This window comes from Lissotriton vulgaris, chromosome 6, assembly GCF_964263255.1.
Source record: "Lissotriton vulgaris chromosome 6, aLisVul1.2, whole genome shotgun sequence".
Classification (NCBI taxonomy): domain Eukaryota; kingdom Metazoa; phylum Chordata; class Amphibia; order Caudata; family Salamandridae; genus Lissotriton; species Lissotriton vulgaris.
The window spans coordinates 1,060,235,338-1,060,253,155 of record NC_141694.1 but is presented as its reverse complement, the minus strand read 5'-3'; the positions used below and the strand labels follow the sequence as shown (position 1 = coordinate 1,060,253,155).

The window sequence follows — 17,818 nt, the reverse complement described above, 5'->3', positions numbered from 1 at the left end:
ACCAGATGGCGGACCTGCTCAGCAGGCACAGCCACCAAATGCACGAGTGGGAGATACATCCATCAGTACTCCAACCGTACTTCCAAAGGTGGGGTCATCCAGGCATAGACCTGTTCGCCACAAAGGAGAACGCAAAATGCCAAAGCTTCGCCGCCAGGTTCCCACACCCGCAATCGCAGGGCAATGCGATGTGGATGAACTGGTCAGGCAGATTTGCGTACGCTTTTCCCCCAGCACCTCTGATACCGCTGGTGGCACGCAAACTCAGGCAGCACTCGATGACTCTCATCCTGGTTGCTCCAACGTGGGCTCGCCAACCATGGTACACCACGTTTCTGGAACTCTCCGTGGTACCGCATCAAAGGCTTCATCTCACACCCAGCCTTCTGACGCAGAGCCATGGCGACATTCAGCACCCAGATCCGCAACAGCTCAACCTGGCGATCTGGCTCCTGAAGTCCTAGAGTTTGGCTACCTCAATCTTCCCCCCGATTGCATGGACATCATTCAGGAGGCAAGGAAGCCCACTACTAGAGCTTGTTATGCGGCTAAATGGAAGCGGTTTGTCATTTACTGTGTAAACCACGATATTGACCCGCTAGATGCTTCCATTCAGAACATCATTTGTTACCTGTTCCACCTGTACCAATGCAATTTGGTGTATTCTTCCATCCGCATTCACTTGTCTGCAATAGCAGCATACCTCCAGAATAGGCAACACCTATCACTTTTTAAGGTCCCTGCTATCAAGGCTTTTCTTGAAGGACTCAAAAGGGTCATTCCACCACGGACACCACCAGCTCCGGAATGGAACCTCAATGTGGTTCTTACAAGGCTGATGGGTCCTCCCTTTGAGCCACTGCACTCTTGTGAGCTTCAGTTTCTGACTTGGAAGGTGGCTTTCTTAGTAGCAATTACATCGCTACGGAGGGTTAGTGAGTTGCAGGCGCTCACCATCCAAGAACCTTTCTTCCAAGTACACGCTAACAGGGTGGTGCTACGCACTAACCCTAAATTCTTACCCAAGGTTGTATCTCAATTCCACATGAACCAGACAATTGAGTTGCCAGTGTTTTTTCAAAACCCAGAGTCGCAGGCGGAGCGGATGCTCCACACCCTTGACGTTAAGAGAGCCCTAATGTACTACATTGACAGGACAAAGGATTTTCGTAAGACCAAGCAACTTTTCGTTGCATTTGCCTCACACCACAAGGGAAACGCTATCTCCAAAGCTGGTATCGCTAGGTGGATCGTGAAATGCATTCAGATCTGTTACGCTAAGGCTAAACGCACTCTCACAATTCCACCAAGAGCCCACTCCACCAGAAAGTTGGGGGCCTCTATTTCTTTCCTAGGTAACATTCCCTTAGAAGATATTTGTAGAGCAGCCACATGGTCTACCACACATACTTTCACTAAACATTACTGTGTAGACGTGCACTCCAAACAGCAGGCAGCTGTTGGTCAGGCTGTTCTCAAAACACTTTTTCAGACTGCTGCAGCTGGCACGGGCGGCCGCCAATAATGGGAGGACTGCTATGTATTCTATGCACAGATATGAATTCAGCAGCCCACATGCCTCGAACTGCAAATGCTACTTACCAGTATGCATCTGTTCTTGGCATGTAGGGCTGCTGACATTCATATCGCCCACCCTCCTCCCCGGCGCCTGTAGCAGCTGCAGTATTCATATATATATATATGCTCATAGCATGGTCATCACTCACATACTTCACTCCATCTCTGCCAATGGCTAAAAACAATCTGGGGATGGAGGCGATGCCCATGCGCACTGTAGTCCAGGGGAGGAGCCACCTATCTCGTGATACTTCGAAGACTTTTCCAGGACAACAATGTGCAATCATCCGGACCCAACACTAGGCAGCGATCTATGCACAGATATGAATGTCAGCAGCCCTACATGCCAAGAACAGATGCATACTGGTAAGTAGCATTTGCAATCCTGACTATCCTGGTCCCGGGCCCTGCAGGTGATGCTTCAACGTGGAACTGTACATGCTGATTCTGATGACTTTATATCCTTGATTGTTGAACTTTGGCGGCCTCCTACTAAAGGACTAGTAAAATGTTTTCCTTTTTCCCTTTCTTTTTGGGGGGAGGGATGGAGTCGGGGGTGTGGGGGCCTTCATCCCAGCATTTAACTTGTTTGTATTTTTGGGGCGACAGGCACTCAGCGCAGTTAGTTTAGTGGTCTGGTTCTTGCCCGAGGTGCAGGGAGGCAGGGAGGGGGGCGTTGGACGCAGGTTGGGGGAATGGGATTGTTCTTTGTTGTTACATCGGCTCCAATGATGCACATGACTTTGGGTGTGGTATCACCTATTAATATGGCTTTGGGATACGATTCCACCTTTAGCACTCCACTATGGGATCGCACTGGGACACCTTAATTAGTTGGAACGTGAATGGCCTGGGGGACAACATAAAACACACTATTTTCCTGCAGTATATTAAACTGCATTCCCTGCAGGTGGTCCTCCTTCAGGAATCGCATCTGGTTGGAAATATGTGTAAAGCCCTAAATAGATGGGGATACAGACTCCTTGCACACTCGGGCTTCACCAGTGGGTCTAGGGGAGTGGGCATTATGACTAATAACTTCTTCCCCTTTTCTGTTCAGTCTCCGCACGCTGATGAACGTGGGAGGTATATCGCACTCACTGGGCAATGGGAGGGTAGAGCATTAACCCTGGTGTTGGTATATGTCCCGCCGGGACTGCAGACTCAAACGTTTACAGATCTGGGCACTCTGCTCCTCACCCTCCCGGAGGCCTACTGCTAGTGGGGAGTGATTTAATGCTGTGTCATCTGGTATATTGGACCGCCGGCCCCGTGTTACAGGACCCTCTAATAGTTGGCTCCCCGACTTCCTTGGGGCGTTTGGCCTGTCAGACGCCTGGAGGGCATTCCACCCCGGGGCCGTTGCAATACACCTTTTTCTCTGGTGCCCATCACAGCTCCTCCGGCATGGATTATTTACTCTTGCCGGCCTCTCACCTACTCCACTCCCACGAGGTCCGTCACCTAGCATGCAGCATATCCGACCACTCCACTTTGTGGACTATGTTGGTGCTGGGAGACCAACGGATTGGCATGGTGGCGCCAATTAACCCCTGGTACCTGCGAAACCCCTTGGTTCTCAAGGACCTGCAAAAGGCGATTGACTGCAACTCCAGGAGAATCTCGGCTCAGTGGACTCCCCTCAGACGCTCTGGGAGGCATTCAATTCTGTTGTTCGAGGGGCAGCCTTTTCTCTCATAGCGGGAGTTAGAACGGAGAACTCCAAAGAGATTGAGGCATTCGAAAGGAACGAACTATGACTAGAGGCAGACATTGGGAGGGGGGACACCCCAGAAGCAGCTTAATCCTTGCGATTGAAGACAGACAAGCATAAAGCCATTGCCAGTCATCGGTCCTCCTGGATAACCTCGGAGTCTGAGTCTGCATCAGGGCAGGCGCACTACAACTCTGACAATTCTGGACAAGCATTGTATGTCTTATCTATTACAACAAGTGATTGCTTGTAGCATACTGTACCAATGTGATAATGCATCCATGGCCGACGCGCCTCTGCCACTGAGCTTATACAATGCTGTTTGTAATGTGAAGTGCAACTTTCAACCGCAACTGCGTTATAACGAGACCAGTATTGCTTTTCACTGTCTCTGTACTGTATATGGAAAATGTTTCTAATAAAATCTTTTGAAATAAAAAAATAAATAAATAAAAATAAAAATTACTAATAAAAACAGATTTGACAAAAAAAAAATACAGTTATTGCCACTGATCGTGCCTAGTCCAGGGGGAGGGAGAGAGACGGTAGGGTTTATGAATGGGGGGACAAAGCTGGGAAACTCATTGCTTGGCTGGACAAGAAGGAAAGGGCCAACCACCGCCTTGTGCCTGAGCTCACGACGGACTCTGGTGCAAAGATCACAGACCCAGTTCACATTGCCAATGAGTTTGCCGTGCACAACAACACTGTATATCAGACACAGTCATCCCTACTTGAGGCGGACCTCCTCAGAGACATCAAACTCCCGGTCCTCTCTGAAGACGACCGGAGCTACTTGGATAGCGACATAACCAATGACGAGATCGCACAGGCGATCAGGACTCTCAAGCCGGGTAAAGCGATGGGGCCTAATGGATTGCCCATTGAGCTCTATATATTGCGTCCAGACAAACTGGCCCCACACCTGCGGGCCATGTTCGAGAAGAGTAGGAAAACGAGGGAGCTACCACCCGACCAGCGGCTGGCATCGATAGTGGTCATCCCCAAGGAAGGAAGACCGAGAGACAGATGTGCCTCTTATCTGCCCATCTCCCTGATTAATGCAGAACCAAAAATTCTCGCCAAACTTCTGGCCATCTGCCAATCGTGAGTGATTGGTGCCCTAGTACACCCAGATCAATCAGGCTTCATGCCCCATCACAACACTGCTCTAAATCTGAGACGAGTTCATGGGGTGATAGAGCGGACCAAAACGGTTCACGAAGATGCTGTAATCCTGTCTTTGGATGCCTCGATGGCATTTCATACTATTGAATGGTCCTCCCTCTTTGCAGTACTCTTCAAATTGGGATTTGGCCCACAGTTTATATCATGGGTCCGAGCCCTGTGCTCTCAGTCGAGGTACTAGGCATGGGGTGCCCGCTGTCACCCCTGCTCTTCACCCTGTCCTTGGCTGCCTGGATCCGGTGCGACCTGGCCGTACATGGTCGGCAGAATGAGAGGACCGCATCTCGCTCTACACAGATGACATTTTCCTCTACACAGCTGACATTTTCCTCTACTTGGCCTCCCCCAAGAAGTCCCTCAGATGTGTTTTGGACATCTTCACATCCTTCGCTTCGGTAGATACTTGGGCTACTCTAACAACCGACTCTTGCAACCCCCCCTCCCCCCCCCCCCCCCCCCCCCTCCCTGTGGGATTCAGATCAACTGGGTTGTCTCCACTCCTCCAAAGGGTTCGATAAGTGGGACCTCATTGGTGTCTCTCGGGTGAGCGACCTCTGGGTGAAGGGTAACATGCTCAGTTTTAGTCAGCTGAAACAACAGTACAAACTTGCAGACTCTAAATTCTTTCGCTACCTACAGATCCAACATGCACTAACCACCGCCATTAATAGGGACTCCCCCACCCCCACCCCCACCCCCCCACCCCCGTCTCATTAACCTACAAAAAACTTGTCACCAGCACACCTGATCCCCTGGTTAAATTATGTGAGGCGTGGAAGGCGGTTGGCCTCTTACTAGACGGCGAGGAATGGAGAGAAGTGGTGACCTCCCCCAGGGAGGTGGCAATCTCTGCACATCTCCATCTGATACAATTGAACATTCTCCACAGGATCACTGGACCACAGCTGGTCCGTATGGGGCCTGGGGAAAACATGGACTGTAGGCGTCAATGTGGACAGGTTGCCACCTTTATGCACATCCTTTGTGAATTTGAGCAAATTCAGAGATATTGGAGGGGGATACATATGGTCATGAGTGAGGTCCTTCATAAATCTGTCCACCCAGAGGCTAAGAGATGTTTACTCAATGTGTGGGAGCCCACTGACTTGGTAGGCGCGGAAAGGTTGTGGGTCACACTGGGTGCCGCCGTTGCTTAAAGAGACATAGCTCAATCATGGGGAGGGCTAACAGGCCCTACTGTTACAGCGTGGAAGCGAAATCTTGATTGGTGCATGTTTCGAGAAAAAACTCTATGTAGCAAGAGGATGCCCCCAAAAATGGTCCAGAGTATGTGCCAAGTGGAACGCATACAGGGGAGATATCTGTGTTACACCTACTGCCCTCCCTGACAATGAATCCTTCTCTTCCTGAGTAATCTTTCCGAAATAGGTGCTGTTTCCCGCAATCGCTTTGTATCCTAAATGAAATGTCGTATTCAATCATGCCTTATTTCCCATTACATGTGAATTGCCGATTGTGTGTTCCTGTTAATAAAATCACTAAAAAGATATTTAAGAAAAAAAGAAATCGGGAACGTTGCATAAGAGTGTGGTGCGATTGAAGATTTTAATCTTTTTCATAATTTTTGTTGTAGGGATTTAATCATGGTACGAAGTACCACTAGTGAGAAACTAGATACCAGTGCGTTTTTTATTAGAAAATCATTTGCAAAGTAATTCTTCTGAAAGCTGAAAAGTAAACTTTTAAAAGAAGAAAAATAACTGGCAGGTAGATTATTGTGCAAGTGATTCATAAAACCAAAACCCTGTGACAATGTTTAATTAACCACGTTTTCGAACCCTGTTAGTAACGCGCTTGTCGTGGTGGTACTTTTTTTTTTGCAATACTTAAAACATTTTGGGGGCCTGTCATTGCTTTTATTAGCCAAGAACCCATTGTCTATCGACAACTACATGAGCACCTTTATTCAGTGGCCGCTCCATAAAATTGTTTTCTCACTGCCAGGCACATTTCTGACTGGTGTCAGTAGCGACCATAGATGCACTTGTTATGTGCACTATTTCGTTTCGGAGTGGCGCTCTGGTTTTAAAAGGAATGCATGCAGTGTAGTGTTCTCCAACCTCTATGCTTTCATGCTCTGCTTGTTCTTGCAAGGACTCGTCTCCTTGGAGGGTGTGCTTTCTATCAACAAGCAACAAGGTAACCGTAAACCTTGGAGACGGTTGCTCATGACCTCAGCTTTGTGATGCAGACATACTTCTAAGTAATTAACGTGTCTTTGGTCTGTTCCATAAGAGGGGGTGTGCACCCTGCATCAAGACATACGATTACTGCACCGTCATTCTGTATTGTGTGCTAATGAATGGAGGCAGTGTTTAGACTATAGCATCAGTGGGGTAGAGAAAGCCCTACTGATGAGGTTTGTCTTTCCTGAATCATTGTGCTTTGTCTGCAGCTTTGTAAAATGTGCGTCATTGCCCTTCCAGAAGTCAGAGCATGTAGGAAAATGAAGGACAAAACGCTGCCAGCTTAACATTATTTCAAACGTACATACTCATTTGAAGCATTCATCATTTGGTTACTGATGATGATTATGAAATAATCTGAGTTGCCGACCACTCGGGAGCAATAAAAAAATGTCAGAGCCCTAAGATACATCCATTTATTCCTACAACCACATCACTACAACGATCTCTATCAGGATCACACTAATGTTACTTTACCATTAAGCAATAGAAACCAGTACAGAGCTAACACAGAACTAACTATACCCAACCGATCAATTGGATTTTCAGAACTGCGTGGAAAGAGTCCTATCAATAAAGTACTGGTTTGCCATACTGATGGCAGAAGGAATTATACAAATGCTCATGACAAAAGTTACTGCCACAGTGTCTTATTGCAAACTTGACGATTATGTATTTTTCTATATGTGCGTATTTATGTAGTTTTTTTTTAGTTTAATGATAACTTTATTCGGTTAAAATAGCCATCAAAGTATACACAACCAAATAACAAGCATTGGCATAGCCAATAGGCCTTTGGGACCTTATAAATATTTAGTTATGCAGCACAATATCCTTGGTGCAACAACATCAACTGTTGCACGGCTAAACACTTATAAGGTGACCTATTGGCTATGCCAATGCTTGTTCAGGAAGATGTTGACGTGAGATTTGTCTTTAAAACTACCCCTAATGTCGGGAGAAATAAACTAAGTGGCATAGTTATTTTTAACTTATTACACTGCCCAAGATGTTTGTAAGAACTTTTTGCCACTCAAATCAAGGTGAAACATGTACCTCCGTTTGTTAGTGGGTGTTCGAGGCATGTGGGCTGCTGAATTCATATCTGTGCATAGATCGCCGCCTAGTGTTGGGTCCGGATGATTGCACATTGTTGTCCTGGAAGAGTCTTCGAAGTATCACGAGATAGGTGGCTCCTCCCCTGGACTACAGTGCGCATGGGCATCCTCTCCATCCTCAGATTGTTTTTTTCCGCCATTGGGTTCGGATGTTCAAATCTTAGCTCAAGTTAGGAAACTTTTTCTCAAAGCCAAAAGGCTTTCGCAAGCGTCGGTATCGTTTCGATCGGTATCGATAACATTTTATCTACAGGACATCGACTATCGGACGGCTTCCTTCACCTCTCGCATCGAGTTTCATCGACGATGGAGAGTCGAGGCCTTTTCAAAAGGTGTCCGCTTTGTAACGCCAAATATGCACACAACAACGTCCACCCTGTGTGCAACAAATGCTTGTCACCGGACCACAATGAAGACCAATGTATGGCCTGTGCCCGGTTTAGATCAAAGAAGACTCTTCGGACTCGACGCGCGGCTCGATTGGAATCGAAGAGGCCAGCGCCGGAACCAGATAATATCTCCGGGACCGGAGACGAAGAAGTCGTCGAGATCCCGGACCAAGATGAACCATCAGAGCAGGGATCCGCGCATGGATCCGACTATGAGGCCGATGAGGAGGAATATCTGGAAGAAGAGGCGAATTATGAAGTCGTCGACGAGGTAGGACACAACGACGTTCAGGCCCTTGGGGCCGAGGAAGATAGCTCAGAGGAGCTAGGCCCAACCGTCGATATGGGGGTCAATGGACATAATATCAATACGGCTCAGGTCGAGGGATCGCCACGAGGCCTTACCCAAGATCTACCTTCAAGTTCAACAGCCCCGCAAAAAGGCCCGGCTTCGAACATTTTAATTGAGCCATCGGTTTCAAAACCAACTTTGGTTGATCTCAGCAAAACGAAACCGAAGCCAGCACAGTCGAAATCGAAACCGAAAGTGCAACTGGCTCTAGTCGGCGCCAAGGCCTCAAAGCCCTCGGGGCCGACGAAACAGATGAGGGACTTCGATGCGGGGAGCTTCCAGAAGGCCCTCAACTCGAGTAGCGGGGCGCCGAAGGCCAAGGTGAAGGTCGTCGAGTCGAAGACGTCGGCACCGAAGGGAGCCGCTACACAGCTCGAATCGAGACGGGGCACCAATCCTCCATCTATGACGGGAACGGAGACGAACGTCGGTTCCACGTCAGTTGCCGATGCGGCGCATAAGGCCCAAGTCATGGCCCTACACGTCGCAGAGTCGATTCACAGAATCCGAGACAAGGCTTCGACGGCTGGACCGAAGAAAGCCACGACTACCAAGTTGGTCACCGCGCTCGCAACGTCGGCGCCAATAAAATACGCTTTACCACCGGCAGTGCGGCCGAAGATGTTCGAGCCGAAACAGTGCATCGGCATCATAAAAAGACCTGCATTGACCCAAAGGCCTACAAATGAGACCGAGGAACGGGAACCGAGACAGTTCATAGACTCGGAAACGGGGAGACTGTCTATCTACAAAAGGAAAATAGTCCCTGAAAAGCCCATGGAGTCTTTCAGAATTCCTCTAAAGAAAAAGAGGGGATCACCTCCGTCACCAGCGATGGTCGAACACTTGCAGACATATGAGCAGGAGCCTCAATCCTTTTCCCCTACATACTCAGATGCAGGGGCAGGTAACAATGATAATCAAGGTGATGGCGATGTGATGGACACTGATCGTGATGATCTGAACCAGACCTGGGCAGACCCTGCTGACCCAGGAGACCCGCAACATGACCCTGATACTACGGTCTACAATGTCAAAACATCTCCGACTGAAGACACTACAGCTTTCAACGCTCTGATTGAAAGAGCTGCGTTAAATCATGACGTTGAACTTCATAGTGATACTGTGGAAGTGGACTTCCTTGTGTACACATTCTCAAATTCCGAAAAAAAGTGTAAAGACACTACCAATGCTCATGGGTGTTCTTACACACGCCAAGGACATTTTCAAAGAAAATACTAGAGCAAGGGTAGTTAACCCAAGGATAGAAAAGAAGTATAGGCCGGCACCCGTGGATCCTGCCTATATTAAAGGACAATTGCCTTTAGACTCTATGGTAGTTGCCAATGCAAGAAAGAGGGCAAACTCGCAAACAGGAGATAAGCCTCCGCCTGATAAGGAATCAAAAATACTGGAAACATCTGGCAAAAGAGTGGCAGCACAGGCTGCAAACATCTGGCGTATTGCTAATACTCAGGCGCTTCTGGCCAGATATGATAGGTCCCACTACGATACTCTAGAGACAGTATTGCAGCACCTCCCAGAACAATTCAAGGAAGGAGCAGAACTGTTGGTTCAGGAAGGGAAGCTGATCTCCAACGCTTCCATCAAGTGTGCACTAGACACAGCTGACACTGCAGCTAGGGCTATAAACACTAGCGTCATGCTAAGGCGACATGCTTGGTTGAGAATATCTGGTTTCAAACCAGAAATACAGACCACCATTCTTAATCAGCCAGTTAACACTGACTTCTTGTTTGGCCCAGAAGTTGATGCCACCCTAAAAAAGATAAAAAAGGACACGGAAATTGCAAAATCCATGGGGGCTCTGCAGTCGCAGCAGTTTCGGGGTGGTTCCTTTCGTCGATCCAATAACAGAGGACCGTCAAGGGGCCAAAACACCCAACAAACGCAGTATAACAAGGGAGGTACACAATCCACCTACAATAAAAATCCCAGAGGTGGATATAGAGGAAATAACATCAAGGGCAGAGGAAGAGGAAACAACAACTCCAGATCCTCTGCCAATACCAAACAGTGACGCCTTGTCACTGCCCCCGACCATCTAACACCTGTCGGGGGGGAGACTACAACAGTTCCTGTCTGTATGGAAAACCATCACCACAGACAGGTGGGTAAGAGATATTGTACAGTACGGGTATTGTCTAGAGCTTACAGCCACTCCACCCAACATACCTCCAAGACACCGTCCTATGTCCGCAGAGCACTTCCACTTATTGCAGCAAGAGGTCGTCAGTATGCTGCAAAAAGGAGTCATAGAGCTCGTGCCTCTAGCGGAACAAGGGTCAGGGGTGTACTCTCTGTACTTCTTAATTCCAAAAAATGACGGGTCTCTCAGGCCCATACTCGACCTAAGACCTCTGAACCAATACATTCTGTCGGAGCATTTTCACATGCTCACCTTACAGCAAGTCCTACCGCTTTTAAGTCAGGGAGATTTCCTCGCAACACTGGATCTCAAAGATGCGTACTTCCACATACCCATACACCCTTCACACAGAAAGTATCTCAGGTTCACCATTCAGGATCAACACTACCAGGTCAAAGTCCTCCCCTTCGGAGTGACGACGGCACCCAGAGTATTCACCAAGTGTCTGGCGACAGTGACGGCGCACCTCAGGAGACAGCACATACATGTCTACTCTTATCTGGACGACTGGCTTATTCAAGCAAAGTCAGCCCAGCTGTGTGCCAGCCACATGTCCCACACCATTGACCTCCTTCACGATCTGGGATTCTCACTGAATTACCCAAAGTCTCATCTTCAACCCGCCCACGTACGGCAGTACCTGGGTGCGACAATAGACACTCTGGCAGCCACAGCTCAGCCAAATTCAGTGAGGATAAACAGCATGCAATTGCTAATACAAAAATTCAGACCTCAACGCTCGCTTCAGGCGCGAGTGTTCATGCAGTTGATAGGCATGATGGCCTCCTGCATCTTCATAGTCCCGCACGCGAGACTACATATTCGCCCGCTTCAGGAGTGCTTGGCACGTCAGTGGAACCAGGCTCAAGGGCAGTTGAAAGACCTAGTGTTGGTGAGCGGTCGGGCATACAACTCTCTGCATTGGTGGAATCCACAAAACCTTTGCAAGGGCCGACCGTTCCAAGAGCCTGTACCACAGATAATACTGACAACGGACGCGTCTCTCCAGGGATGGGACTATGGACGACACAGCAGAAGAAGATGCACATCAACCTTCTAGAGCTGATGGCAATCTTCATGGCGATGAAAGCTTTCAAGGTACATCTGTGCAACAAAGTCGTGTTGATCCGGACGGACAACATGACTGCCATGTACTACATACAGAAGCAGGGAGGAACACACTCTCTACAGTTGTCTCACCTGGCTCAGAGCATGTGGAAGTGGGCCATTCAGAGGAACATGTTCCTCATGGCGGAACACCTCCCGGGCAAGGACAACCAGATGGCGGACCTGCTCAGCAGGCACAGCCACCAGATGCACGAGTGGGAGATACATCCATCAGTACTTCAACCGTACTTCCAGCAATGGGGTCATCCACAGATAGACCTGTTCGCCACAAGGGAAAACGCAAAATGCCAAAGCTTCGCAAGCAGGTTCCCACACCCACAGTCGCAAAGCAATGCGATATGGATGAACTGGTCAGGCAAATTTGCGTACGCTTTTCCCACAGCACCTTTGATACCGCTGGTGGCACGCAAACTACGGCAACACTCGATGACCCTCATCCTGGTTGCTCCAATGTGGGCACGCCAACCATGGTACACCACGTTTCTGGAACTATCTGTGGTACCGCATCAACGGCTACGCCTCACACCAAGGCTTTTGACGCAGAGACATGGAGACATTCAGCATCCAGATCCGCAACAGCTCAACCTGGCGATCTGGCTCCTGAAGTCCTAGAATTTGGCTACCTCAACTTGCCGCCGGAATGTATGAATATCATCAAGGAGGCAAGACGGCCCACAACCAGAGCATGCTATGCGGCTAAATGGAAAAGGTTTGTCATATATTGTACCAACAATGACATTAACCCACTGGATGCATCTATTCAAAACATCATCTGTTATTTGTTGCATTTATACAGATGTAATCTAGCGTACAGTTCCATTCGCATACATTTATCCGCCATATCAGCCTATCTTCAGAACAGGCAGCCCCTCTCCTTATTCAGAGTGCCTGCCATTAAAGCTTTTCTGGAGGGACTTAAAAGAGTGATCCCTCCCAGACACCCACGGTCACCAGTCTGGAACCTGAATGTAGTCCTCACCAGGCTAATGGGACCACCTTTTGAACCTCTACACTCTTGTGAGCTTCAATTTCTGACTTGGAAAGTTGCTTTTCTAGTGGCCATTACCTCACTGAGGAGAGTTAGTGAACTCCAGGCACTCACCATCCAAGAGCCATTCATCCAGGTCCACGCAAATAGGGTGGTATTACGCACCAACCCTACATTTATGCCTAAAGTGATTTCGCAGTTCCACATGAACCAGACCATAGAACTGCCAGTTTTCTTTCCCAATCCGGAAAATGTCGCAGAGAGATCCCTACACACGTTGGATGTCAAAAGGGCTCTAATGTACTATATAGACAGAACGAAGGATTTCAGAAAAACAAAACAGCTTTTCGTTGCCTTTTCTCCACAACACAAAGGCAACCCCATTTCCAAAGCAGGGATAGCCAGGTGGATCGTTAAATGTATACAGATTTGCTATGCCAAGGCTAAACGCACACTAACCATTCCACCACGAGCACACTCCACACGTAAGTTAGGAGCGTCCATGGATTTCCTGGGGAATATTCCTTTAGAAGAGATATGTAAGGCAGCCACTTGGTCCACCACACATACATTTACGAACCACTACTGCGTAGATGTGCATTCTAAACAGCAGGCAGCTGTAGGACAGGCTGTTCTCAAAACTCTTTTTCAGACTGCTGCAGCTGGCACGGGCAGCTGCCGCTAACAGGGGGGACTGCTATGTAATCTATGCACAGATATGAATTCAGCAGCCCACATGCCTCGAACCGAATATGCTACTTACCAGTATGCATCTGTTCTTGGCATGTGGGGCTGCTGACATTCATATCGCCCACCCTCCTCCCTGGCGCCTGTAGCAGCTGTAGCATTCAGAATTACTATCTAGCATGGACATTGCTCACTGTATTGCACTCCATCTCTGCCACAATGGCGAAAAACAATCTGAGGATGGAGAGGATGCCCATGCGCACTGTAGTCCAGGGGAGGAGCCACCTATCTCGTGATACTTCGAAGACTCTTCCAGGACAACAATGTGCAATCATCCGGACCCAACACTAGGCGGCAATCTATGCACAGATATGAATGTCGGCAGCCCCACATGCCAAGAACAGATGCATACTGGTAAGTAGCATATTCGCTCTTTGCCTCACAGTCTCGATCATCAAGCTTGTAGAGATTTTAAAAAAAAATGCTTTTGTTGGGGAAAGTTGTGTAAAATCTGTATCACAGTGACCCAGCTCTCATAGAGTTATTGTCATTGCTATTACAAAATATGGAAAAGTATCACTGTGTAGTGAATGTCTTGAATAGCAACACAATCAAGTTCTCCCAGCCACGATGGTCTGGGGCAGCTGAGTGTGTATTACTGCTACATGACCTCACTTCAGGGTCCTCACTTTTAAACGAAACTGTTCATTCGCTCTCTATGCACCCTTGGTGATTGACAGGAGGTAGGCGATAGTCCGTTTTTTAACCACAACATGAGGTTGGAGTCTATGCTTTGTTAGGCCAAAGTAACACCATGTGCTGTTTGCCTAATACTTCTAACAAAGCTCAATCAAGGTACCATCTGAAGTGATGTTTACTTTTCACACTTTAACTAGTGGTGTTTAAATATATGATATATTTGGTGGAACTTCTCTTGGGCGCACTCATCCTTGCAGTGCTGATAGCTTCCATTACTAATAACTACATGACTTGCTTTCTTGAGCAGTCTCTCTCTCTAATTGGATTTTTTTCCCCAGGTGGTTCTTCTCTACACAGTAGTCTTCACAGGTCAACATTAAGTGACACTCCATCTTTTTTCTCCCATTGCTCTGTACTCTTTAGTGATTACCACTTTTGTGTCATCAGTTTATTTTATGATGCTATTATTATGGTGCTTTGTATCATCATTTATGTACAATTCACAGCCTTGAAAAATGTGTCTTCTACGAAATACATATTGGCTGTTGTGATCAATGCACAAGAAGTGTTTAACTTTACATCTTCATGAATTTAAGCTTCTGACCAACTCAACAACGATGTTCTTACTGTTGGTTCTGATTATATTCTTACATCCTGTGTACATGAATTTACTAAGCCTGTGCACTAAGGTTACATATTATATATGCTTTCTAACTCAATATATTGATCATTTTGGTAAGTCATCCTAGGACTTCACTTGAAGGTGTGCTCCGAGTCCTTCATAAGTCTCAATTGAATGTGTGTTTTTACTCAGTCTCTGTGCATCTAGTCGGTACCACTCGTGCTTTCTTTGTAGCATCCTTTACCATACAAATTGAGCTACTGGGTAAAACTTGTACGGTTGTACTGAGCCTATATGTCTAGGATGTGCATTTAGTCTAACCACTGCTATCAAGTGTAAAGTTGTAAAATGCAGAGACGACCTTGGTTGCACTGTTTAGAGGTCAATGCTAAAAAAGTAAAACAGAGATGGCCAGAGGTGTTTGAAACATTGACAGTTGCAGCCGTCATTCAGGACTATTTTGGTCACTTCTGATGAGGACTAAGACTTGAACTCATTAGTGGGGGAATGTCGCCTCATATAAATGGGGAATAGGTCCTTAGATCGAGAAGTGAGTCAAGAGCTGACCATTGTAACACTAGTGTGCCGAAGGCTGTGTGTATTATTTGTGATGTGCCGTATTGTACTTTGCGTTTGTAGATAAATACTCCTTTTGATATAAAAGCAAGTATTTGACTGGACAATCATTTGTGGAGGGTTGCCGGGTGTGTTTTGAGTTATGAGCTTGTGTTCACCCCACACCTACATCCTCCTTCAGAAGTCTTGGACTGCATGACTCGCATTACCATTGAGAGTCAAGGTCCGAGCCCATAGTATGCCTAGTCTCAGGACATCAAGAGTAAAATGCCTCAACAACCACAGTTGGTCCTAGTAGCTCTTGCTTGCCCCGTAGTCCTCTGGAAAGAGCTGTTACAACCCAACTCACTGAAACGTAACATGCCACAATTAACCCTTCAGAGCAACGAAGACTAAGCCCTCACAATTGAAATGGCACTACCAATATCTCTGAAAAATACTAGAAGTTTCCTTCACCTGTCAGGGGCTTTGTTTTCCCCATATTTGGAGGATTTTATCCGAGTCCCAGGGATTTAGCTATTGGTTGCTAACCAATGAAGCCTTTTGACTGTCATTTTGTGTGAACAGCTTATTTTGTTTACATTTATTTTCATAAAATGATTAATTGCATAGCTTTTCCTCTGCAGTAATATGATATGCTTGAATGGCTACATGTTTTTTGTGTGTAATCTGATGTATGGTACACTTCTATTTCCTGAAGGCAGACTCCTACTCTAACAAATTGCTGCTAAAGGGATCACCAACTACTTGATTTCCACCTAGAAATAACCACAAGGCTGAAGTGTTAAAACCCTTGAAGCTCTTCTGTGATATGAGACACCTAACTTAATAAAAAAAAATCAACGTTTCCAACCAAAGGAAAATAGGTGTTTTTGTGTTTTCTTCCCTTGTGTTTTAGTTAATTGTGTGGGGTGATATATTTTGTTTTCCTATAGGAGGGCAGCAGGGATTGTAAAACTGTCTAGGACATATGATGTGCCTTGGACAGGCTAAGAATGGGAAAAAGAATATATACTTTGTGTGTGTTTTTTTATCACCCCACCTCCCTGTTATTCCCCCACTGAAAGACTCCTCACTATACTTTCACTCATCGGATTGGGAAATTTAGAGCTCATCTCATGAGCCAAAATTGAGCTGGCTACACCAAGTTTAGTTTAACGCAGTTCGCACACTCACCCATGCATGTGGTTTCCTTACAGAAATCTCATTCCGTGTATGGCAATGTGGCGGAAGCCTGGAAATCATCCCGTGCAGCAGGGTCGGCCACGTCTTCCGCAAGCAGCATCCTTACACATTCCCAGGAGGCAGCGGGACAGTATTTGCTAGGTAAGCCTCTCTTTTGGAAGTAATTCGCAGCTTAGAAAAAACAACATGGCAGAACTTCCTGTGAATGCATTTTTTACAACAGTGTAAATGTAGAATACTATTAATCTGCTTTTGCTAACAATCCCTTTGCGTTTATTAGTGGCCATTGGAGTACAGTGCGGTACTGTTAAAATGAATACATTTGTTAAGAGGAAGGCTTCCCTGATCTCCCTTGACCTGTGCATTTTGTATAGCAGACAGAGAACGTTTTGTTAAAAAGGGCATCATTATTGAATGTCTGCTTCAGACCAGTATGTGTGCGTGTTTTTGCTTCCTTTTCAGGATCCGTGGAAAGATTTGCGAAGGTTTGAGCTGTGCCATTTTGCTAGAAATGTGACATTTGCGACCGTTTGTCATATATGTCATTTAGCCCTAACATTCACCTAGCACTAACAGGTTTATTTTCCTGCGCACTGCCATTTGGCGTAGAAAAGCGCAGCAAAATGTAATCTTACATGGATTCAAATCTGCATACATGTTTCTGTTGGTCTGGGTTCGACTAGAGGTACAATGATCTCTCTATTTGTGAAAATGATGTCATGCAAAAAAAAATTTGATAAACTAGGAAACTTTCCACCATTTCAAAGAGCAAAAATCAGGAACTTAAAAAAAATGTAAACTTTAAAAATGTCAATGGCTAAAACTTTGCACATTGTTTTTATATACAGTCGAATAAGCGAAACAAGGTTGTGGTGCAATCTAGTGTGCCTGGACATTGTTACTAAAATCTTAGGCCTACACAAGAATAATTTTCGTTGCTCAGTCTGGCATCAACATTAAGGCCTTCCGAATGTTCCTTTGTTAGCTTCCCATTGGGGTTTGAGACCAGTTTTCACGTAATTCCCGTCTATGTTCACTTCTTGTGGCTCCTTATTGACTGAAGTAGATGCTCTGTGGTTTTATTTAATATTTTATTCCTCTTTAATCATGCTCTTCCTCCCTTCTTTCAAACACGTTAGGGACTCCTGCTATTCAGCAGTTACACCAAGCGCTGCTCATGAAGGATTTTGTAGTTATGCAAAGAGGAGCTCTTGGTA

The 17,818-nt window shown here is 46.6% G+C and overlaps 1 protein-coding gene across 1 annotated transcript in view; it reads left to right on the top strand.

The window, feature by feature from the left end:
• Nucleotides 1–17,818, top strand: part of GALNT2 (polypeptide N-acetylgalactosaminyltransferase 2) — an 810,495-nt gene that overhangs the window by 557,375 nt on the left and 235,302 nt on the right. Inside the window, exon 11 of the mRNA XM_086927129.1 lies at nt 16,616–16,742. Within this exon, the coding sequence (XP_086783255.1) occupies nt 16,616–16,742 (127 nt within the window). The remainder of the gene's footprint in view (nt 1–16,615; nt 16,743–17,818) is intronic.